The following is a 24,828-nucleotide window of genomic DNA, read 5'->3' as shown; positions in this document are numbered from 1 at the left end:
TCTATCAGGATTTTAGTGCAAATTTCTCTGGTTATACCTTTTATTATTATTATTATTATTAAATAAGTTTCCTTAATGCATTTGTGTATGTTATCTTTACTGATGTACACTTTCCCCTAATGTACACATATTTGTATATATTATGAACTACACGGCAAAATTTGGAAAAGGAAGAATTTCAATGGATCATTGCATTTTGTTTCACATAGCGTGTTCTCCTTCATGGAGAGCACATGTTGCGGTGGGGGCCGCCAGGACACTCCAAAGTTGGGGGCGGGCTAATTGATTGTTGGCCACTGATGCGATTGGGGCTTCCCTTGTTGTTGGGACGAAGTTAATGTTGCCATTTGTTGATTGACAGCCAGAAATGCTAAAACTCCTTGCACGAGGCTAGGGCTTCCTCTTTTAGACCGTGCATCGGATTGCCCGTCCCCCACTCCCTAGAATTAGGGTTGTTCGCTTTGACCTTGCTATGCCTGTCATGGGGTCATCTGCTCTTGGGGCAGGGGCCTGGTAGGAATTTTGTCCATCTGGCTGATTGGCTGGGGCCATTTGGTTTTTGCCTACTGCGTAGCAAATCGTCACAACTTGTAAGGTTGCGGTTAGGCATTGGTTTATGTTTGGTTGGTGGAGGGGAAGTGGTTGAGTGCCTGCCCTTGGTAGGTTGAGTGCCTGCCCCTCTAATGCTGCTGCTGCAAGGGATTCCGTTAAAGGAATTGGGGGCTAATTATTGCTTGTCCACTCTGTCAAGGGGGCTCCGGCCATAGCAATGAGCTCCTGGTTGCATTTGGGGTGAGGGCAGGTTCCCTGCTCCACGTTACCCCCAAGTGTATTCCCCTATTCTGACTTTCGCATCGTGCGGAATGTCAGTCTGTCCCCCATGGTGGGGGCAGATAGTCGCAACCAATGCCTAAGCAACCACTCACAAATTTGTATTTCAATAAAGTTGTGGCCAAAATTATGCCAAAAATCTTAAACAAAAAATTCTGTGTGATGTGTGAGTTATTGGGGTGGACCTGGGGACCTCGACACACAACTTGTTTTGGGAAGTGAGAAGTATGGAGTTTCATGTTAAAGTACAGATGGAACTGAATACATCCCCCATCACTGTTTACTTGACAGGTTTTTCGGAAAGGGGATTTTCACGAAGTATTTCCACATGCTGTGAAAAAGGCCTTTTCCCTTAAGCGCCACTAAGAAAATGTGAAACTCAAACACGTTCTATCGATTAAGAATTCACAACTCAGGAAAGACAGCCGCAGAAACATCCCCATTCTAAAATTCCGCTTTCAGAGCTCATTTGCTAACCTCCTGTGTTTCTTAGCGAATTCTGAACCTGCAGTTTGTATCAAAATCTGAGACCTTCCTAACAATGAGTGCATGAGTGACACAGCTCTTCAATGTCCCCTGCTGCCCCTGTATATACTTGTATTTGCATTTACAGTCTTAACAAAAATAAGCCACGTTCCAGAAATTCTACATTTGAAATGCTAACATTTGACATTAGAATTTCTGAGCCAGTTTGCAAATTGCTTAATCTTAGCTAATCACATGAATACACTCCCAATGCAGTGGTGTGTGTGTGTGTTATAGAAAAAAGGACTCCGATTTGCTTGGACAGCTCAGTTGGTTAGAGAGTGGTGCTGTTAACACCAAGGCTGCAGGTTCGATTCTCTGTGTGGGACATTTCTGCACCGCAGGAGGGTGGACTAGATCAGGGTTTATCAAACTTAGGTCTCTAGCTGTTTTTGGACCACAGCTCCCATCATCCCTAGCTAGCAGGGTCAGGGATGCTCAGGGATGATGTCCAAATACAGCTAGAGACCCAAGTTTGGGAAACCCTGGACTAGACGATCCCTTCCAACTCTAAAATTCTATGATTCTATTAGATTTCCAGGTAACAATAAATAACCCAGTCTTTCTCTACATGATTGCCTCCCGCTGCCCTGCTGGACATAGGGAATTTCAACTGAGGGCTCAGCTCAGAGCATGCAAAAGGAAGCAGAGATTTTGTAGGGCCTCTGGGTGTGCAGTGAAGCATACATGGAGTCTTGGATTAGGCCATTAGTTTCCGAGGACTGGTTCATAGATGTGTGCCCATCACTCATTGACTGCAGCATTCATTCCGTGTATGAACGAGCATCATTGAATGCTACAGAGAAAATGTCCCTATCATCACCCCGATCATCATGTGTGTGAGGACACACATGTACAGTGCTCTTCCAGTTAAGCCCATTTGCACATTCAGAACTTCCAGAAGCTGCTCCCTGGATGGGGTGGAGCCACCAGGTGGGTTGCTATTGCTTACTGGGAGGGAGAGGGGTGAGGTGGTGGGGAGGTCAGCATGGTGCAAAGCAGCGGTGGAGCCAATCTCCTGCTGATGTGTTTGCACCACGCTGACCTCCCTACTGCCTCCTCCAGAGAGCCAATTCTTTCAAACTTGAGAGTTATCAAATGGTACACAACCCTGTGTAATCCAGCCACAAGACATGAGCTTTGCTGCGGGATTTTCTAAATCTCTCACATGCATTACTTAATATAGAGGTTTTTTTAAAAATAGATATTTGGAAATGTGGCCATTTGAAACGCGTGGGGATATAGTAGTTCGTTTTAACATAGAGGAGATTATAGTGATACTTGCTAGAACCCTAATGTGGTTCCTAGCTAGCAAGGACAATAAGATATGTTGTTGTTGTTTGTTACTATGGCATTGTAGACTGCTCTGTGATGCTCAGAGGAAGAGCAGTGTATAAATTTAATATATTTTAAAAAGAAAATTACGGGTTTATTATTTTTTGCAACATGACGAGAGCCTTGTGCATAATTACCTGGAAGTAGGCACCGATGACTGCAGCGGTGCTTCCTTCGAATAGCAAAGGCTGAACTTGTAAAACACACCGAGCTTTAGCAAAATATCTTCAGCCAGCTGAAATGCAACAATTAGCCTTTAATCAGCAATGTAAACAACCTTGCAAAAAGGAGTGCTACTGTTTACACTTGTAGTACCGAACTCCATTAGAAGGGGAAAGGGAGAGTATCTAGCACCTGCTCAGTCATTTCCCTTACTCTCTGACTTCCTCTGTGCTGAAGTGTCACAAACAGCAGTAAAACTTGAAAGCCTCACCATCACCTCATTCACCATTGCAGGGGGGTGGACTAGATGAGGTCCCTTTCAACTCTATGTGATTTACCTTCCAGAACAAAAAGGAGATGTACATTACCCTTGTGCTCTGGCAGATTATTTCCCGCTTTGGGGGGCGGGGAGAAAAGCACCTTGGAACTGCCCTTCCCTATGTTCCTCCTTCGCCACCTCACTGGGAACTTTGATTCATGGCTTTCAGGTGCACCACAGATCCCTTTTTGTCCCTCCCACCCGAGAAAAAGACAAAAGGTGCCCATAACCTGCTGGGACAATCTGTTGCAAACAAAACCTAATCCAGGTTGGGGAAGCTTTTTCAGCCTAAGGGGCCACATACCAGTGGTGAAACATAGGGATCTGCCTTACACTGAATCAGACCATTGGTCCATCCTTCTTGGTATTGTCTGCACTGACTGGCAGCGCCTCTCCAGTTTTTCAGGCAAGGTGTATCCCCCGCCACCTGGAGATGCTGGGGATTGAACCTGTGACCTTCTGCTTGAAAGGCAGATGGTCTACCACTCAGCTATGGCCCTTGACCAAGGGTGAGTAGTGGGTGCACTGGCGAAGGAAGGGGGCAGGGCGGGCGGTCCAACCCGAGTGCCAACTCTGAGGGGGGTGACAAAAAGGCACCCCGTGGGGAGCTCGCACCGCTGCCCCCGGGCGCAGTGGTGCAAGCCGCCACCATCGTGCTGCTGCAGCTGCAAGCGGAGGATCGCACTGCCACCGCTGCAGCCGTAAGTGGAGGATCCCGCCGCCGCCGCATGCGCACAGAGGATCACCCAGCCCCCTGCGCAGTGGATGGCCCTGTCCCCACATGGCGGATCGCCCCACCCCCCGGGTGCACTGCATGGCCGCCGCCGGGCGCTCATGCAGCTTACTCCGCCACTGTGTGGGTGAGACCAGATGCAGAAGTGGAATGGACCTTTGTATGACCTTTGTATGGCAGGCTAGTTCCTTCACACATCCACACAACCCTCCCTATCCTTCACCCAGAACAAACAAGAGGCAAGAGGCATAGTTCCAGGCATAGTTGTCAACTTTTCCCTTTTCTTGCAAGGAATCCTATTAGGAATAAGGGAATTTCCCTTAAAAAAGGGAAAGTTTGACAGCTATGGTTCCAGAACATTCCAGCCAGGCATCTGCACCCCCAGTTAGGCTAATCATCTACTTCCCATTTGGACCGCACTGACAAAGATCCTGAGCCCTACACTCCCATGTCTGAGTATGTCATTGACACAGTGTCCTCAATTCTCAACCGACCAATAACGATCTCACAGGTGCTCTTATGCAGATTGAATATGAGCACACACAGCACGGCTGTGCACCAAGACAACCAAAATCTATGCCCTATCGCTCTGAACCTCGATTGGGCTATTTTTGACCTTCTACATTCAGGGTACCATTTGTGACTCAAGTAGGCCATGATACGTCTACGCATTACCCTAGAACCCTGCGCATTGCAGAGGATCCTGGGGCATATTATAGAAGACACACCCAAGTCACATGGGACACTGGCCAGACCTGTTGGGCCACAACATCTTATTGCATTTTGTCAAGAGGCCCTCAAAGCCCTGCTGATGGGCTGCATTGCAGTTTTGTGGACTAGCTGGATCTCCTGCAGGGATGGGGAACCAGTGACCCGCCATATCTGTCTGCACTTCAACCCCCAAAGTCCCTGACCATAGACTTTGCTGGCTGGGACTTAGGAGAGTTGGGAGTCGAACATCAACTGGAGGACCAAAGGAGCTTTCTCACCCCTGATCTGGTGGCCCATTATATTAGCCCCATTTTTTCTTCGTTTTCAACACAACACCAGGAGTGACCAGTGTCGTGGGGCATCATCTCTGCAAAGTACCTGGATGGGGTAGCGCAGGGTGGTGTGGACACATTGGTGGGAATGCTGAATTTGCTCTGCTTCTGAGTGCTCACACCCTGATCTCATTTCTGCCTTGCCCCATCTCCATCCAGCCTTGTGAGGGCAACTCCACAGCTCTGCCCCACAACACTGGCTTCTATTGCATTACACATTCATTGTTCAGTGAAATAAAGAATGAATTTTAAATCCACATCTTTCCCTCCCCATCCTTCTATATATTTACATTTCACAAGAAGGCCTCCACCTTCTTCTGTTGTTTCTTGATCTCCCCATTCTTCCCTTTGAACTTCAGGAAACACAACTTCCTTATGAAGTCAATGCAAGATTCCATGGAATCCCATAGCCCATGACTACATGGGAACACAGGTGTACTGAGTCAGCCCACTAATCCACCCAGCTCATAAGAGCATAAGAGGAGCTTGCTGGATCAGGCCAATGGTCCCAAAGCAGATGCCTGTGGGAAGCTTGGAAGCAGGATCTGAGCACAGGAGCACTTTCCCCTCCTGTGGTTTGCAGCACCTGGTGTTCAAAAGCATTCCTGCCTCCAGCTGTGGAGGCAGAGCTCAGTGTACCTTACTCGGACTGGCAGGAGGCCTCCAGGCTTTCAAGCAGGCTTCTCCCCCAGTCCTACCTGGAGATGCTTGGGCCTGAAGCAGGGATCCTCTGCATGCAAAACAGATGCACTGCCATTGAGCCATGCTCCTTTGCACCAATCAAAATGGGTGGCATGGTGTCTTTATTGATTACTTATTTAACTGCTGAATGGTTGCCTTCTCTCTCCCCGAAAATGCGGGGCAGAGAACATTTCTAAACACAAATTCCTTAGCAGCCTCTAGCAACTTTAATCATGGGTCTCTATCTCATATATATATATAGGAATTTGTTTTTTGAAATGTTCTCTGCCCCGCATTTTCGGGGAGAGAGAAGGCAACCACCCAGCAGTTAAATAAGTAAGCAATAAAGACACCATGCCACCCATCTCAATGGATATATATAGACTTAAACCAATTTCCTGAGCTATCCAGAGCAAATAAAAATAGCCGGTAGGTACAAGTGAAAGAACTTCTTCACATAGCAAATAGCTACCACAAGATTTAGTGATGGCTACTGACTGGTCAGCTTGAGAAAGGGGATTAGATAGATGGAAGGAGGGCAAGTCTATCAATGGCTATGAGTCATGATGATGGCATGATGCTTCCATGGTCAGACGCAGGTCCTCCCCTACTAGCAGTTATTCACATGTATGTTATCTGAATGGATAATGTATGAATTAAGAGGGCTTTGATCTCACCAAAGGGGAGGTAGACATCTTGCTGGGGATGCCATTCCAATTCTCCAGCAACAAAACCAATGCCTTGATCTGGACCTAGCTTGGCAACCCACCCCATAATGATCACACCCACGTGCCCGCCATTTCCCCAATCCACATGGCAAATGGCACACCCAAAAGCGATGGCTTCAAGAAACTTCCAATGCGATGGCTGTATTATGAGAAGCAGCCCGTCACGCCAGAAAGGTAACCCACGACATTCCCTCCCGCCATTGCTCATTCTTGTGCATGGCCCACGATCCAGGAAACTGAAGGAGGACAGAGGGAGCGAAGTCACATCATGAATCGGTTGCCTGCTTTAACACCCTGAAAAAGTTGGTGTGTTTGTGTGCGTCATCTCTATAAAGGAAAGAAAGCCTAAAATCTGTGGAAAACTGATGGTTGTCCCGTTGGCCAAACAGTACCGAGAATTAATCCTGAAAGGGCACACAGCCTCTCAAATTGCAGTTGCAATTGATTGGCAGAGCAGTAAGCTTGCACTCATCTCTCCCAATTAAAAGACGCGTTGGGAGGGACCAAGAAGGAAGTCCCACTTCCCCTGGCAATTGTCCACATCTCTCTAGGGAGACCCACCTCTCTGATTGAGAGCAGCAACTCATAGGAACACAGGAAGCTGCCTTATACTGAGTCAGTCCATTGGTCCTCCTAGCTCAGTATTCTCTACACTGATTGGCATAAGCTTCCTGGGATTTCAGACAGGGTTCTCTTCCAGCCCTAGAACCTGGAACCTTCTACATGCAAGGCAATGCTCTGTCACTGAGCTACGGCCCTTCCCTGCTCCTCGAGAACAATATCAGACAACTGACCCCTTTCCTTATGACTAAAAGACCTTTGAGCCTGGTAAAAATTTCAAACTGGCAATGTTAATGTAAGAATTTCCATAAAAATGTGTGGATTTCACTTGGGAAACACAGCTATGCTATAATAGCTCCACAGTGTCGCTAGAAAGAGAATATTCACCTCAACATTTGCCCTGGTAAGGGAATTACAAAACAGTACTCCATAAAATATTATTATTAATATTGTTATTATTAATTTTCTTTTTTGCTACTCCATTATTGGTTGGCAACACGGTGAAATAGTCAGGAAAATCCTCCTGGAATTTTGTCGCTCTGGAGGTGAATCCAATGTTAACAAAGAAAAAAAAATCTTTTAGATACTTAACTGAAGAGATTATTATTACTTTTCCTCATAAACAAATCTGTCAGATGAGAAGTCGTTTGGAAAGCCCTCTGTGACTGCAGTCATCCGCTGCAATGCATCAACTTACGTCTGTCAACAAGCGGAGGACCGCCATGTACACATAACGTTTTAGCCAAAAAAAAATGGTTAGCAGTTAGAGAGAACAGGTGACTATTGGTTGAGATCTTCATTTAAAAAAACCCAAACAAATGCCTTGAACCAAAAAAAGGAGCTGGATTTGTTTTGGTCCCAGATCTGAAGTCTCTTAGAAAATGTACATTCAACGTTTTGGTCTTCCATTTTCTTGATAAAAGGTCAAGGTTCACTTCTTGGTTAAGGAATCCAAGTAAACAAACGCTGGACGGTTGCTTAAGGTCAACCTTCCTTTTCACACTCTCTCTCCGATATGCGTTGTCGACGGTTCATTGTTATATACTAATGCAAAGCACTTGGTATGTGATTTAAGAGACTCCTTATAAGCCCTCAAAGATAGGTGCAGTTTTTTTTATCTCATTTAAAAGCCCATGATTTTAAGGCCACAAAGATCTGCTAACAGTTTTTTTTTTATTATTTTGTGTGTGTTTAAAGAGCATAACTCGTCTTTCCCTTTCCTGCTTCCGTGTTTTATTATTTATTCGAGGTGACCCAAATACTCTCATTTGTGTCTGTAAACACTGGAGATCTTGGAGGGTTGGCCTCCCGTCTCTCTTGTCTTGAAGCTGTAGAGATCCAAGGTTGAACGTGAGCTACATTCACAAAGAAGAAGAACTCTGAGCATAATCTCTTATCATAAGCGAATCGTATTTTGGCGAAGAGGGGATACACAGGGCGGATTCGGAGGCCGGGGAACTGGGCGAAGCGCTCCCGGAGTCGACAGAGTCCCTGAAGGGGGAGGGAGGCGTCAAAGCCACCAACTCTTCCAGGTCTGGCTTTGGCGCTGCTGGTGTTCCTGCCGAAGGGCCCTCTTTGACACTGCCGCAGGACGGCTTCCTGGCCGACTGAGATGCGCCGTTGACCTCGATGGCAGGGAGAGGCTGGATCTCTGCAAACGTCGTCATGGTGGTAGGAAGCTGGATTTCTCTTGGGATCAGGTAGGAAGAACACAGAGGGGTGGCTACCATGGATCCCGGCGTGGTTGTGGAGAGCATCATGGAGTTGAGTTCGCTGATGTTGGCGGTGAAGCGGGTCACCACGCTGCTGATCTGCTCCATCAGGGAGCCTTGGGAGGAGCTGCTCCTCTGGGTTTGCTCTGTCTGGAACGTCGGGACGTCGTCCTCCGTCCGGCTGAGTGAGGCGGTCCTCTGGCTGATGGTGCTGATGGGGGAAGGGGTCTGAGCTCGGTACTGAGCCGGGTAGTGCTCCTCTGCTTCGGAGACGTCGTAAAGCGGTTTGGCACTGGACTCTGGGAGCGGGACGGTGAGTGTGGCACCGCTGCTGCCGCTGTGCTGGCTGCTGGCTGTGCTTTTGGAGAAAGGCTTGATTACGGCCGTTTGGTTGGGGTTCTCCTTCTTGTTGATATGAACGGAAAGCCTCTGCCAGAGGTGGGCTCCCCTGCTTGTGCTCTTCTCGTTCTGGGCCCATGTGACTGATTTCCCATTGGAGCTGCAAAACAAGGAAGAGAGAGAGAGAGAAGGAACTTAAGGTTCATATCTAAGGGAGCTATTAACAGCAGGGCCATCACAAGTGGTTGGCCAGGTCAGGCAATGTTCTGACAGCCCCAAGGGTTTGGAACACCCATTTGCCAGCTTACCCCAGCCACGATGCTACTCAGCATTCAACCCATTACAGCAAACCGTGTTGCTTCCTTTGAATGGGAGCCAAGCTCATCTGCAGTGGCCACCTACCGTTTTGGGTTACCCAAAATGCCACGTGCTGGCACACAGATCTATGAAATGTATTGATTTCAGAGATCTATGGTCTAGGGCGATGCGTTTGGGGTCCCTTAAGATGGCAGGCAGCCCCCATGGATGGCAGCTGAGCTTAGCTCCCGTTCAAAATCACCAGCACCCACCCAACACTGAATGGCGTCAGTAGCAGAAAAACATGCGGCGCCAGACATTGCAACCAGAGCTGTGCCTGAACCTCACTCTGTCTCTCTCTGTGTGTGTATTGGACAGTGGAGAAGCAACACTGGCATCACACCAAGGGCCCCCATTGAAGTCTGGTGCCAGCGCTGAATAAACATGTCAGAATCACAGTGCCCAGGTGTCATTCCTGAAAGCTAACTGAACTAAATTTGCTAGCTGCTATCGAAAGAAGCAAGTGTCAAGATAAGTATAAGCAAATGTTGTAGTCATCAAGCAGCCTTGAAACAAACCATCATGGTACCCAAATGAAACCAGGTAGCCACCAGTGGCTTCTACTGCATTCTAGAGAATGCGGAGGATTTTTCGGACATCACAGAATCGTGGAGTTGAAAGGCTTCTTGCACACCGTCTAGTTCAACCCTCTGCTCTGTGCATGGAAAAGAGAGTATTGCAAGGAGACAGCTGTACAGCAGGTCCTCCCGAAGCTGCTGAACTACAACTCCCATCAGTCCCAGAAAGAATGGCCAATGACCAGGGATGGTGGGAGCTGTAGTTCATCAACATCTGGAGAATCAATGGTTGCCTGCAACTGCTGTACAGCCTCTTCTTGAAGACCTCCAGTTTGGATCAAAACCCACCACCTCTCCAGGTAAGCAATTCCATTGTCAAACTGCTCTTACCATCAAGGAGCTTCTCCAAATGCTGAACTGAAATTTAGCCTCCTGTAACATAAGGTCTAGCTCTGTCCTCTGGGCAGCAAAGAACAAGTCTTGGCTTTCTTCTTCTATGCAACTGTCCTACAAGTATTTGAAGAGGGCCGTCATGTCTCCTCTCCACCTGGGCTACGAGGAGCAAGCCACTATATCCATTTCACCTATGATGAAATGTTTCTGGGTCCATTCGTACAGACAAGAATGAGGAGAAGCATCCTTTTCATCAGCAGAGATACCCTACAGTTCACACAGCTGTTTCAAGCCTTCTCTGCTCCGGCACACACACACAAATCCATGTAAACAAATTACACATTATTAACCAGCAATCCACATCATGGAGCATCTCCAAAGTATAAACTGTTAAGCAATGGCTGAGACAAAACAAACATGCCTGAGGCTGCAAAATGGTTCACAGACACATCCACCTAGACAATCTTCTTATTGTAGAGTGGGCACCTCTACCGAGAACTGCACCACACACAATAACGTATCACACACACTACACTCAAACGCACAACCACTTTCCTCAAGATCAGGGGAAATAATGCATGGACCAGTCATCTGGATTTATACACTGCAGGCACATACATCACAAGACACATTGTGGAGGTGGTTCTGGTGAAACAGGATTATGCCAGTGGTGAAATCCTTCTTCAACACTTTACAAGCTAATACAGTACAAGTGGTCACACGTGTTCTGCAGTCGATGTAGGCTGCATTTACATAGCCTTTTATTCCATTTCACTAATTGTTAATTTCTGTATTATATCTGAGCTTTTCGATGACTTTTGGAATAGTGGAAGTTTAACACTCCTTTCTGTGTTCATTGGTTCCAGAAAAAAAAAAAAACTGCAACCCCATTAACCCAAAGAATTGTGGGAGTGATGAAATTTGGGGGGGCATACCTGTATGCAGTCCCTTCCATTTGTTTTCATAGGAAATCATAGTGGGTCCCAAACATGCATGTGTGTAAAGGATGGAGGAGTAGAGACATTGTCCAGTGATGCTCCTTGTTTTGCCACACCACACCCCGTGGTGCAAATGCACTTCAGTGCAATATGTGCCTGTACCAGTCAGGAAGTGACTGTTCCATAACACAAAAGGTACTGCAGTATGGAAGCAATGTTCAAAAATTGGACTGAAATGCTAGCATTAGGTAAAGGTAAAGGGACCCCTGACGACTCTGGGGTTGTGTCGCTCATCTCGTTTTATTGGCCGAGAGAGCCGGCGTACAGCTTCCGGGTCATGTGGACAGCATGACTAAGCCGCTTCTGGCGAACCAGAGCAGTGCACGGAAACGCTGTTTACCTTCCCACCAGAGTGGTACCTATTTATCTACTTGCACTTTGATGTGATTTGGAACTGCTAGGTTTGCAGGAGCTGGTACCGAGCAATGGGAGCTCGCCCTGTCGCGGGGATTCGAACCGCCAACCTTCTGATCAGCAAGCCCTAGGCTCTGTGGTTTAACCCATAGCACCACCCACATCCCATTAGGATCAGCATTAGGATCAGGAAAACTAATGCAACATTCCCCGTGTTTGAATGTACCTGTAGAGAACTGTGTTTTACATTGTGACTAGATGGGAGGAGGGGCTTTGCTGTCAAAAGTTCAGGTAAGAGGGAGCAGGAGGATGAAATGCTGGTGAAGGAGTAGCTGGGATTTGTGAGTTAATGCAGTTAGTAGCTCTAGTACCAGAGTGGAGAATAGATGGGCACTGGCGGAGGAAGGGGGCACGCAGGGTGTGTGGCCCACCCCAGGTGTCATCCCTGAGGGGATGGGATTCTTAGACTAGAAATAAGTCTAGGAAATTAGACCTCTGCTTCTGGAAGTTTATGTGTAAAGAGAAGAGTCAAGAAAACCAGAGAAGTAGGGGGGGGGGGAATACTCACTCTCCAAGAAACTTAGTTGGAAATTTACTTGTTTTCCATTCCCACATGAATTACCGTATTTTTTGCTCCAAAAGACGACCAGACCACAAGACGCACCTAGTTTTTGGAGGAGGAAAACAAGAAAAAAAATATTCTGAATCTCAGAAGCCAGAACAGCAAGAGGGATCGCTGCGTAGTGAAAGCAGCAATCCCTCTTGCTGTTCTGGCTTCTGGGATAGCTGCGCAGCCTGCATTCACTCCATCAAATGCACACACATTTCCCCTTACTTTTTAGGAGGGAAAATGTGAGTCTTATAGAACAAAAAAATACAGTAAATTTCTTGATTCCTGGCCAATCTTTCATGGAATTTGTAGTTTAAGGGTTTATTGTCATCTTTATTGATATCTCTCCCAGACCAGAATTCAATGCGGCATCACACAAATGAAACCAAGGCAGATTTCAAAACAGCTCAGGGAAGATATCTGAGAGAGGCTTCCCAAACTGAATCAGGGAGCAGCATCATAGAAGGTCCTCAACTCATGGGATTCTTATGGTTTTCCATGGGGAAGAGGCAGGGGAAGATCTGCATGGGATATTCCCTGTAGGGAAACTCACATGCTTGCAGGCTGTGGACTTAGATTCATTGTCTCAATCAACAGCTATGGGGTCATTTCAAAGTGTTGGTGTTGACCTTTAAAGCCCTAAACAGCCTGGGCCCTGTATACCTGAAGGAGCATCTCTACCCCCATCATCCAGCCTGGACACTCAGGTCCATCTCTGAGGGCCTTCTGGCGTTAACCTCACAGCAAGATGTGAAGTTACAGTGAACCAGGAAGAGAGCTTTCTTGGTATTGGCACCCACCCTGTGGAACGCCCTCCCATCAGATGTCAAGACGACGAGTAATTAATTATATAACATTTAGGAAACATCTGAAGGCAGCCGTTTTTAAGGTTTGCTGTTTTATTATGCTTTTATATATGCTGGAAGCTGCCCAGAGTGGCTAGGGAAGCCTAGTCAGATGGGCAGGGTACAAATAATAAAATTATTATTACAGTGGGGGGGGGGGATGCAGCTAAACGCCCCTCCCCAAAGCAAGGTAGGCATAGTGAGGCTGTGACATGTGTTATTATGATGGTCTTTCTCATTCACCCTGAGATTAAGGGTTGGGTTTCCTGACCTGGAACCTCCAGACTGTTCAGAACGCTGGAATAGAGAGAGTTAGCAGTCTTTTGACGAGGAAGTCTTACGTGCATATATTCATTTTCCTCACGTACTGTCCAGCTAGGTTCTGAGAGGATTGTCCAGCCATTCAGGGTGACTACACAACTGGCCTTGTTGGGAGCTAATTGCCTAATTACAGGCCACCTGCTTGACAGAGCAGAATTGTGTCATTTAATAGCCAGGGAGGCACTGAGTCTCCTGTCAGCGGCTGCCACCCCAAGCTGGGCTCATTGCCATGTCCATATATCGAAAGTGCCAGACTGGTTCCTTTTCTTTCTTTCTTTCTTTCTTTTTTACTGTAGAGCTCTGTGTCACGTTCATGTAGCAAATTAAGCCTCTTCGCTCCCTAAAGTGCGTCAGTCATAAAAACCAGTGACATTTCCAGGAAATTGGAGGCAGAACGCCATTTTTAAATTCCCTTCTCCCACTACCCAAATAGGCCTCGGGACGCATGTGTCACTCTCTTTGCCCATCCAGGAGGTTTAACTGAGGGGGTCAGTCAGATCGCATCACTGGCTTTCTCGTTGAGGGAAAACAAAGCAACGTTTGACAAACATGCAAAAGTCATTGTCCCTCCTCAAATACTGAAGGCAGCTTTCCACAGAATGCAATCCCAATGTCCCAGTGCTTTTCATTCCTCGAATAATCTTTCACCTTCGCCATCCCTGTCACAAGGTGTCCTTATTGCTGTTAAGATTTTGGTTGGGTTTTCCAACCCTTGCCAAGCTCACAGGCAGGCAGGGACGTCTTTCTCTCTTTCTCTCTCTCCCCCTCACTTTCTCTCTCTCTAATCCACAGAGGAATGGGTGAATCTGACATATTTTGTTTCTCTCAATTTCCTGTTTTTCCATTTTTTTGCAGGAATTTGGGGGCATCAATATCTCATTGAATGTGCAGCATTTTCAGGCAAACCCACTGCTGTAAAAAATCACCTTTGTAATTATTTTTTTAAAGAGCACAGATGAGTGCTTATAGCAGTGGATAAATCAAGTTAGAATGCTGTTTTTCTCTTCCTCCTCCTCTGCAGTTGCAGCTGCAAGATAGTAAAAGTCACCTTAGGCTTCCATTTGGGGGGGAAAAGACACTCAAAGCTTTGGCTGGAGCCGTGAGCCTACCATAAAAACAAACAACAGCATAGCTCTGTAGTGTCTCAGATCTACCTAGCTGCCGAGCTATATAAGGGCTTGCAACATGTAGGCTGAACAAGCCAGGATTTGCACAAGAAAGACATGTAAAGTGATGGAACACACAGCATGCCTGGTTCAATTCCAAGCTTCTCCTGTGGCTGTGTGAAAATCTGGTAAGCTGCCATTGGTCAGTACAGACAGTGCTGCCCTAGATGACCAATAGCCTGATGATGCATAAAGCAATTGAATAGGTTTTTAAGAGTTGGGAGGAACCTGAGACTTCATGTAGTGGAACCCCCTGCTCAATGGAGCAATCTTGCAACCACAACAGGGCCAGGGCCTTCTCAGTGATGGCTCCAACCTGGTGGAATGCTCTGTCCCATGAGACCAGGGCCTTTCAGAATTTAACCTCCTTCCGTCGGGCCTGTAAGACAGAGCTATTCCGCCTGGCTTTCATCTTGAACTTAGCCTGATCTTTTATTCCCCTTCCTTCCCTCCCCCCCTCCCCTTTTTATGAAGATTACCCACTCTGGGATCCCACAGCTAATTCTCCCCTGGTCTCCTCGCTGGCCCAAATAGGACTAATTTAACCAGCTAGCCCTGGTGATCATCTAATGTTTATTGGATGGATTTCCCCCCTAAATTGATTTTTGAATTCTGAATTTATTGTTATTCACATTTTATACTGTATTTTATGCTGTTTTTTGTTGCATCAATTGTTTTAAATTTGTTGTTAGGCGTCCTGAGCCCGGTTTTCTGAACCAGGAAAGGCGGGTTAAATAAATAAATTATTATTATTATTATTATTATTATTATTATTATTATTATTATAACAACCCTCTGCTTAAAATACCTCCATCAAAGGTCTAGAGAACCCTGTTAGGCCTGAACAGGAAATATGAACATTAGTAGGAGACAGGAGACCAAAGGCCCAACTAGTCCAGCACCCTTTTGTCGAAGGAGCCTGTGAGAAGCCCTCAGCAGTTCTTTCCCCACTTGTGTCCCCCAGAAACTGGTATCCAGAGCCTTATTGCCTCCAACAGTATACGGAGTAGATAGCCATGATGGCTATTGATAGCCATATCCTCTGTTGATTTGCTTAATCCTCTTCTAAAGTTGGTGGCCATCACTACTTCCTGTGGGAGCAAATCAGCAGTGTTGTGAAATTCACTGGTGCCCGGCGTGCATGTGCACATGCAACGTGTGGGACCAGGCACTGGGTATGCAGGGTAAACAAAATCCTGCCACGCCAGCCTAACCTTCACTGCCGCCACTGGGCATAGAGGGTTCGCGGGGCTGCGCTGCACTGCACCACTCTGCCTGTCCGCCTGCCTATGGGTGCATCCCCTCACACTAACCAGGCGGCCATTCAGTGAGGGGCCGGGAGTGCGGTGGCACTGCCAGACTGGGCTCTGGGACCCAGAGCCCCCAATGAGAGGCACCTGGGGCTATGGCCTCCTCATAGGGGAGTTACTGCAGCCCCTTGATCATTTGGGTTGCCTTTTTTGGAACCTTTACTTACTCTACAACAGTGTTTCCCAACCTTTTTTGGGCAAAGGCACACTTGTTTCATGAAAAAAATCTCGAGGCACACCACCATTAGAAAATGTTTAAAAAATTAACTCTGTGCCTATATTGACTATATATAAAGTAACTCTCTTTAATAGGCATCAAATAAACACAAAGAAAGTACCGGTATTTTATAATTACTTTATTATGAAATAGTAAGTACCGTATTTTTAGGACGCTCCGTCCCATAGGACGCACCTACTTTTTTTTGGGGGGGGGGGAAATAAAGGAAAAATTTTTTTCCTTTATTTCCCCCCCCAAAACCAGGTCGGGGAACAGTGGGATGGCGGTGCTGCGCCTCCCCGCTGTCCCCCGAGCTTGTGGGGCTGGCCCATGTCTGCCTGGCGCGAGGGGCGCTCTGCTTCAGGGCGCCCCGCGCATCGGGCGGCAGGCTACAGTCCGCAGCATGGGGAACCCTCTGTTTCAGGGCGCCCCACGCGCCCCCACGGGTGCGCGAGGCTTGCCAACACGAGCGCGGAGCACGGGGCGTCCTCCGAAGGGCGCCCCGTGCTCTGCGCACGCTCCTGGGGGGAGATCCCCCGGGTGCACAAGGCTGGCCAACACCAGCGCGGAGCACGGGGCGTCCTCCGAAGGAATGCCGCCATCCCGCTGTCCCCCGACTTGGTTAGAAGGCTGGCGGGGGGGGGGGAGAAGCCTGCTTTTCCCCGTCGCCAGCCCCGCAAACTCGGGCGACAGCGGGAGAGGCGTAGCGCGCCCTTCCCGCTGTCCCCCGACTTGGCTAGAAGGCTGGCGGGGGGAGAAGCCTGCTCCTCCCCGTCGCCAGCCCCGCAAACTCGGGAGACAGCGGGAGAGGCGTAGCGCGCCCACCCGCTGTCTCCCGACATGGTTTGGAGGCTGGCGGAGGGCTTCCTCCTCCCCCAGCCCCGCAAGCTCCCAGAGCTCTGGGTCCCGTTCTGGGGGAGGGGGAAGCTCGGGCTTCCCCCGCCCCAGCCCCGCGTCTCCAGCCGGGAGACGGTGGCGCTTTAGCCCCGTGCGTGCTCTCCCAGCTGGAGAGGTGACGCGCGCCTATGGAGGCTCCTGCCATAGGCGCGCGTCACCTCTCCAGCGGGGAGAGGGTCGCGGGGGGCTGCTTTAGCCCCGTGCTCTCCCAGCTGGAGAGGTGACGTGCGCCTATGGAGGCTCCTGCCATAGGCGCGCGTCACCTCTCCAGCGGGGAGAGGGTCGCGGGGGGGGGGCTGCTTTAGCCCCGTGCGTGCTCTCCCAGCTGGAGAGGTGACGCGCGCCTATGGAGGCTCCTGCCATAGGCGCGCGTCACCTCTCCAGCGGGGAGAGGGTCGCGGGGGGCTGCTTTAGCCCCGTGCGTGCTCTCCCAGCTGGAGAGGTGACGCGCGCCTATGGAGGCTCCTGCCATAGGCGCGCGTCACCTCTCCAGCGGGGAGAGGGTCGCGGGGGGCTGCTTTAGCCCCGTGCGTGCTCTCCCAGCTGGAGAGGTGACGCGCGCCTATGGAGGCTCCTGCCATAGGCGCGCGTCACCTCTCCAGCGGGGAGAGGGTCGCGGGGGGCTGCTTTAGCCCCGTGCGTGCTCTCCCAGCTGGAGAGGTGACGCGCGCCTATGGAGGCTCCTGCCATAGGCGCGCGTCACCTCTCCAGCGGGGAGAGGGTCGCGGGGGGCTGCTTTAGCCCCGTGCGTGCTCTCCCAGCTGGAGAGGTGACGCGCGCCTATGGAGGCTCCTGCCATAAGCGAGTGTCACCTCTCCAGCGGGGAGAGGGTCGCGCGGGGCTGCTTTAGCCCCGTGCGTGCTCTCCCAGCTGGAGAGGTGACGCGCGCCTATGGAGGCTCCTGCCATAAGCGAGTGTCACCTCTCCAGCGGGGAGAGGGTCGCGGGGGGCTGCTTTAGCCCCGTGCGTGCTCTCCCAGCTGGAGAGGTGACGCGCGCCTATGGAGGCTCCTGCCATAAGCGAGTGTCACCTCTCCAGCGGGGAGAGGGTCGCGGGGGGCTGCTTTAGCCCCGTGCGTGCTCTCCCAGCTGGAGAGGTGACGCGCGCCTATGGAGGCTCCTGCCATAAGCGAGTGTCACCTCTCCAGTGGGGAGAGGGTCGCGGGGGGCTGCTTTAGCCCCGTGCGTGCTCTCCCAGCTGGAGAGGTGACGCGCGCCTATGGAGGCTCCTGCCATAAGCGAGTGTCACCTCTCCAGCGGGGAGAGGGTCGCGGGGGGCTGCTTTAGCCCCGTGCGTGCTCTCCCAGCTGGAGAGGTGACGCGCGCCTATGGCAGGAGCCTCCATAGGCGCGCGTCACCTCTCCAGCTGGGAGAGCACGCACGGGGCTAAAGCAGCCCCCCGCGACCCTCTCCCCGCTGGAGAGGTGACGCGCGCCTATGGCAGGAGCCTCCATAGGCGTGCGTCACCTCTCCAGCTGGGAGAGCACGCACGGGGCTAAAGCAGCCCGACTCGCCCGCCTCCCTCCCACGGCAGACCCGGCAACTTCTCGCGGCACACTAGTGTGCCGCGGAACACCGGTTGGGAAACACTGCTCTACAATATCCCTTTTGATATGGGGCAGCTACAATTGTACACAACGCCCCAAATTTTCTATGTTGAATGAGGAAGGTCTGAAGGGGACCTCTGCTCGTGTTAGAATCATAGAATCATAGAATCATAGAGTTGGAAGAGACCACAAGGGCCATCGAGTCCAACCCCCTGCCAAGCAGGAAACATCATCAGAGCACTCCTGACATATGGTTGTCAAGCCTCTGCTTAAAGACCTCCAAAGAAGGAGACTCCACCACACTCCTTGGCAGCAAATTCCATTGTCGAACAGCTCTTACTCTCAGGAAATTCTTCCTAATGTTTAGGTGGAATCCTCTTTCTTGTAGTTTGGATCCATTGCTCCGTGTCTGCTTCTCTGGAGCAGCAGAAAACAACCTTTCTCCCTCCTCTATGTGACATCCTTTTGTGACATCCTTTTTGTGACATCCTCAAGTGTTTGCTTGAACATGAGTAGAAGTCTCCATGAGATTGAGAACCCTCATTTTTCAGGGTTCCTGATCACACAGGCCTTCTACTCAAATTTAAAGCAAAAGAGAGTAGTAGGTAGTCCTCTTCTTACCTTCCCCATTCAGTAGGGGAAGGCTGAGATCAAAGGCGGGGTGGTCTGGAGCACACATGGATGTTGTGGAAGGGGATGAGTGAGTAGGACCCCATGCCTCTTATTAGCACCCATATTTCCTGTTCAGGCATTGCAGCCAAACAGAACTTAGATATTCCTCCTTCTCTGGATTCTAGGTGTTAGAATGGACCATGCAAACCAATTTGGGCTTCAAAAGTTGGAAGCTGCATCATGGCCATGTTGCTTACAATGATACCCTGGGAAAAGTCAATGCATCAGCTCAAACAGTAACAGGAGCCTGGCAACATCATGTTCACTGAGCTGGAAAGGTGGTTTCTCCCAAGCAATTTCCTTCCACAGAAAAGAAGCCGGAGAAAACCACAAAATGGGAGCTGTCGCACAAACTTGAAACGTTTTTATGTGCATGATGTTAGTTGTTTGCAAGGCACTTTTATATTTGAGCAACAATCAGTCACAAGCCACCCACTAATAGCTTTCACTTCCATCATCTAAAATCAATTATGTGATGGGATGTTTTATGAGGCTGTCAAAACATCGATGCCTTGGTAGCGCGGCTATGACTTTGGCTTAAAATTACTGACTTAATTAAATGCAACAAATAAGAAACGTATATCTATCTCGCAACAGCTTGCATGAGGGTTTGTCTCTGTGATGATAAGTCAGCCAATTTCAATACCTTAAATCTGGGGTGGGGAACCTACAGCCCTCCAGATGTTTCTGGGCTATGGACTCTCCTCATCCCTGAACATTGATCTTGCTGGCTGGAGCTGATGGGAGCAGAAATCCATCACCATCCAGGGAGTTAAAGGTCCTTCATCCCTGCCATGATTTATCCCCATGTTGACACAGAGAGAAAACAACTAGAACAACACAAGTTAAATATCTGTGCCTACATGAAAAGAGAAAATGGTTTCTGCTCTTCTAGCCTCAGTTCCTTCTGTTGCCACATCCATTACTGGCTTTTATCGACATTCATATGATGAAGACTTGGACAATCCTTTCCCAAAAGGCAGATGTGGGGAATCTTTGGCCTTCCAGTTGTTGCTGAACTACAGTACCCATCATTCACTGGGCACTAGCCATGCTTACTGGGGTTGATGGGAACTGTAGTCCAGCAGCATCTGGAAAGTCAAAAGTTCCCTAAACCTGACCTAAGGAATTGTGGAAACAATTGTTTTATTGGCTGCAGTGTTTATTTACCTTCTTGGTCTACACTGCACAAGGCAAGGGCAGTACAGGATTGGTTGCCAAAGCCCATTGTGCCAAGGCTGTGTTATTGGCGCAAAACATGAGCATTAATCCAAAGCCGGGCTGGCTGATATCTGGTTTTCAACATCGTGATATATCACCAGCTAAACATTGTGATATACCGATATATCATGATGGCTGAAATAAGGATTGAGCTATGTAGAGGCATTGGATGGCTTCACAGTTTTCCCCCTGAAGGAGGCAGAGGAGAGTTGAGCCAGTGGAGTCAACAGGGGCTACAGGAATCGAGAGAACCATTGGCTGTCTTCATGGTTTCCCCCACATTTTGATTTTTTGCATCACACACGCACGATTCGTGATATATTGCCAGGTCAAAAATTATGAAACCGATATGACAATATGGACTTCAAACCTGTTTTGGACAATATATTGCCCAGCCCAAATTCAAAGACATGAACAAGTTTCATATTCCAAACAGTCTCACAGCACACACACTCACTTGTCACACAGTTGAAATGGTAAGGTCATGCATCAATGCATCAATGCTCCAAAGCACTGCTGCAGATTCACCACACCAAGACTGACATGTCTGTGGCCCACAGAGGAAAGCGGAATTCTCCCACCAAATATGCATATCTAAAATTCTCTCTTGAGATTACTGGTAGACCTTTGCACTACCTGTGAGACTTCTGTACCAAAATTCCTTGGAAGTAAAGCCCCATTGATTTCAGGCACATTTACCTCCATGCAAGTAGAAACGTCCTCGGCGTATTTAATAAGATTTAAGCTAACAAATGTAGGGCATCTTCCTCAATAGCATGCTGTCTCTCAGCTCTACTGAAATGAAATTCATCATGCTATAGAATGAATATTGGCTCTTCACTGGAGGGAAAATATACAGGACAAAGATTGCATATACTGTGGGGAAGCAGCCCCCTCCCCGCTGTCAACAGTATAAAACGGCATATGAGTAATTGATATTTGCATGCACTTTTCTTCCCCACCAATTTGCTTCTTGTTCTTCAACTGAGTTGCTGTTCTTTTTCCAGAACAGATCAATCAAGTTAGAAACGGCCATGACAAGAGAGAGAAAAAGAGGGAAGAGAGAGATGGAGTGGGCAGAGAGAGAGAGAGAATGCCACACAGAGAGGTTGACAAACAAACAGAAGCTGTGGATCAATCCTGAGCAGATGTGTGAACACAATCGACCACTGCTGACATCATTGAAGCCCAACAAGGGAATAGAAAGACAGAACAGCAGGGATTAAATTGATGACCTGAACAACTCAAGAGATCGCCATGGAAGGAACACCCGGGAGTCCATTAAAAAGGATTGTTATTCATTTTGAACGATGCTTTGTAGCTTATCCAAATGCTTTTGGAGAAGGTTGACTTTCGTATTTTTTTGTGGGGACACACACTGTTTTCCATTCTGAAATCCTGTCCACAATTTGTCACCGAGGTGGTCAGGCTCCAAAATAATGATGGAGACATGTCACCGTAAGAACTTGACAATGATGGAGAACTATCATTCAGGCATATTTGGGATATTAGATGTAGCACCCAGAGAGGAATGTCAACGCTGAAATGGGAAATTCCTTTATCTCTTACGGTTTCAACAACCAAGTTTATACTCCTTGCAAGTGAAACTGTAAACTTTCTACTTCATCTTGATTAAAAGTTGGTTCAGCTGTCAGATGAGATTGCTCTAGGGATCTGGATCTGCCTGTTCATGATTCCTAAAATGACAAATCCTACTATCTCTGGTCAGAATCTAATTTTTCACAGTGTCACGGATATTACACTATACTGTAGATGCTTTAATTTTTCTGGAATGGCTATTGATATATTAATCTATCTCCAAATAAAGTACAGATCATATTTTATTTTAACAAAATCAAGTCATACCCAAATGAGGATGGTCCATGAGAAATAATTAAGAAGTTGACAATGTAAATAATTAAGTATAATAATTTTTTGAAGTAAGTACACAGCCCTAAAGTGAGCTTCAGAAGAATTTTGGGTAACTGATTTCAATTTCATTCAGAAGGCAGAATGGTTTGTTTTCATAAACATAGGAAGAATGTTGGGTCATTAATGTTCATGGCTACAGGTTTATCTCAAATTTGGTGAAAGCTCAATTTATCATCCAAGGTCATAAAGGCACTTAAAGTTTTGTTTATCAGTTGATGGTCAATAAATTTTGGGTTAAGAGACGTGTCAACGTGATAAGCTAAATATATGGATGGAATGATAGTTGTAAAAGTTGATGTATTGATATTAGAGCTGTCAAAAGGAAATATAGAGCTTGCCATATCTGGAAGAAATATGCATGTCTCCAAGTTTATGCTGATGAAGAATTTTTAGGGAAAGTAATTTAGCAAGAATGAATAAATGTGCATGTTAAAGTTGCTGGGGGAAATGCTTAGAAACAAAATAGCCTGACTGTGAATATAATTTATGAGCCAGTGACATGTTTGCTCCACAGGAGAAGATTCTCAAAAACAGGATAAATATCACCCAAACTCTTAGCTCCCTGCCATCTGAAGCTCACTTGCCTGCTTCTGGGCTGGCAACATCTGACAAGAACTTGTAAGACCTGGAAAATTAGAGAAAAAATTGCTTTCCTATTTTGAAGGCAGGTTCACCTTTGAATACGAACTGAATCACATTTCTCTCCCCTTCTCTTGGCTGAAGAGTCCTTCATTGCTTGCATCTCATCCCATACAAGATTCATAAGTGCAGATGCATGTGGTGGACATAAGTAGGACTCTATACCGGAGGCCAGGTGAGAGATTTTGGGAGGTAGGATTGAGCTCCCCAAGCTGCTTATTAATTTCTTTGTTTATTGTCTTCACGCTCATTGCAGTACAGAGTCCTTCAGTGGCAATCTCTGGGTTTGTTCAGACATCCTTTAAGCTCTTGGCATGCATTTTGTAGTGCTGTCATTGTCGACTATGCATGCCTGAGAGTACTTCAGTAATGCCAAGAGTGCCCCAGGAAGCCCTTGTCCCATCATTACAATGCATCACTGGTATTAAAATAAAAAGGATAAAGCCAGTGGCACATTTGTAACAAATTCACCATGTGTGTAGCCCAGAGCAACACATGCCAGAGACCGATGCTGATGATTCTTTGCCATCTGGGCTAGGCCAAACACATACCAGCAGGGGGGATGTTTTGTTGCAAAGAGTCTCTTTTTTGGTGGCAAAAGAACGAATCGTGGACAAAATGGTTCCCATCACTGAGAAAGACAGTGTCCGTCTTGCAGCTAGGGTTGCCAGCTTCTGTTTAAGCTGACCTTTCTTTGCTCCTTGATCAACAAACATGAGGCGGTAACACTTCCATTCTCCATGCAGTTGCCCCCTTCACCTGCTGTAGATCAAGCTGTTGTTACAGACTCAAGAGGAGACCAGGTTGGCTTAGCAACCCTGTTTGCAGGTTCCGACAACATACAAGGAAACAAGGAGCGGTGGCATCCGTGCTTCTACAGACATATCATATGAGATGTACAGCGCTGACACATTGAGGAGGTGGGTTACAATGTCTCTCGAGATGCTCCTCCGATTGACAGACATCTCACACGGCCTGGGAAAGGAGGGGGTTGCGGCGCTCATTCTTTTGCTTACCTGCTCATGGTTGCTCTCCCACCATTTCCCATACTCCCTTTTGGAGTGAAACATTCTATTTCCGACTTGTGCTGGGCCAGCTTCCTGCCTTTGTACCTAACACATCAGGACGAGGACAGGAGCAACAAAAACAGAGAGAAGTGACCATGTGCTCGGGAGTCACCCTGTCGTACGGCGGCTGTGCACAGGGAGGGAGAGAAAGGCACATGCGCATATCACAGTGAGCCTCCCAAAGGCCTCTGCTGCCATAGACCTTACAGCCCTAAGTGTGGACCACTTGGTTCCTTTGACGTGTGTCTCTGTGTGTTTGGCAAACAGGATCCAAAATACCAGCCCTTCCTATGCTTAGGAACCCCACCCCAAGCAAGGGGGAATGGAAAGATTGGGAGGAGAAGTTGTAGGAAGGAGAAGTTGTAAGGGGAAAGTGCTCCTCTGGTGAAAATCAGCCTCTCCTGGGGTGCATGGGCTGATTGGAAGCAGCTCCCAGGAGTGGAGGGGATTATTCCACATGCGGACATGGGATTCCACCTTGGAAAGTGTAGACAAGGATAGGGAAGCTGTGGAGCTTCAGATGCTGTTGGAACCCAGCCCCCTCCAGCCCCAGCCAGCATGGCCAATGGTCAGGGATGGTGGAAGTTGCAGTTTGGCAACATCTGGAGGGTCCAAGTTTCCCCATCCTTGGTGTGGGCTATGTTCAGCATCTGCTGGTGGTATTCCATTTCTTTCATTAAATCCCATTAGTACTTAGTATCATTATTTAAGTGCCCTCATTAGTAGCATCTAAATAACAAAATATAATAGGGATCCCATTTACTGCCCATCAGTTAATGTGTGGGGAAAAGCCAAA

The 24,828-nt window shown here is 48.0% G+C and overlaps 1 protein-coding gene across 5 annotated transcripts in view; it reads right to left on the bottom strand.

The window, feature by feature from the left end:
- Positions 1-1,031: 1,031 nt before the first annotated feature.
- Positions 1,032-24,828, bottom strand: part of GRM5 (glutamate metabotropic receptor 5) — a 285,519-nt gene continuing 261,722 nt past the window's right edge. For 2 of the 5 annotated variants that reach the window (XM_083736136.1, XM_083736137.1), the window contains exons 9-10: positions 23,982-24,077; positions 1,032-9,129 (exon numbers count right to left, since the gene is read on the bottom strand). In XM_083736136.1, coding sequence (XP_083592262.1) covers positions 8,280-9,129; positions 23,982-24,077 — 946 coding nt within the window. In that variant the 3' untranslated portion in view covers positions 1,032-8,279. Of the gene's footprint in view, positions 9,130-23,981; positions 24,078-24,828 lie in introns of those variants that run through there. The other 3 variants (XM_083736138.1, XM_083736139.1, XM_083736140.1) reach the window with 3 other exon arrangements.

Source organism: Podarcis gaigeae, assembly GCF_964106915.1.
Source record: "Podarcis gaigeae genome assembly, chromosome: 4".
Classification (NCBI taxonomy): Eukaryota; Metazoa; Chordata; class Lepidosauria; order Squamata; family Lacertidae; genus Podarcis; species Podarcis gaigeae.
This window is presented reverse-complemented; position numbering and strand designations above follow the sequence as displayed.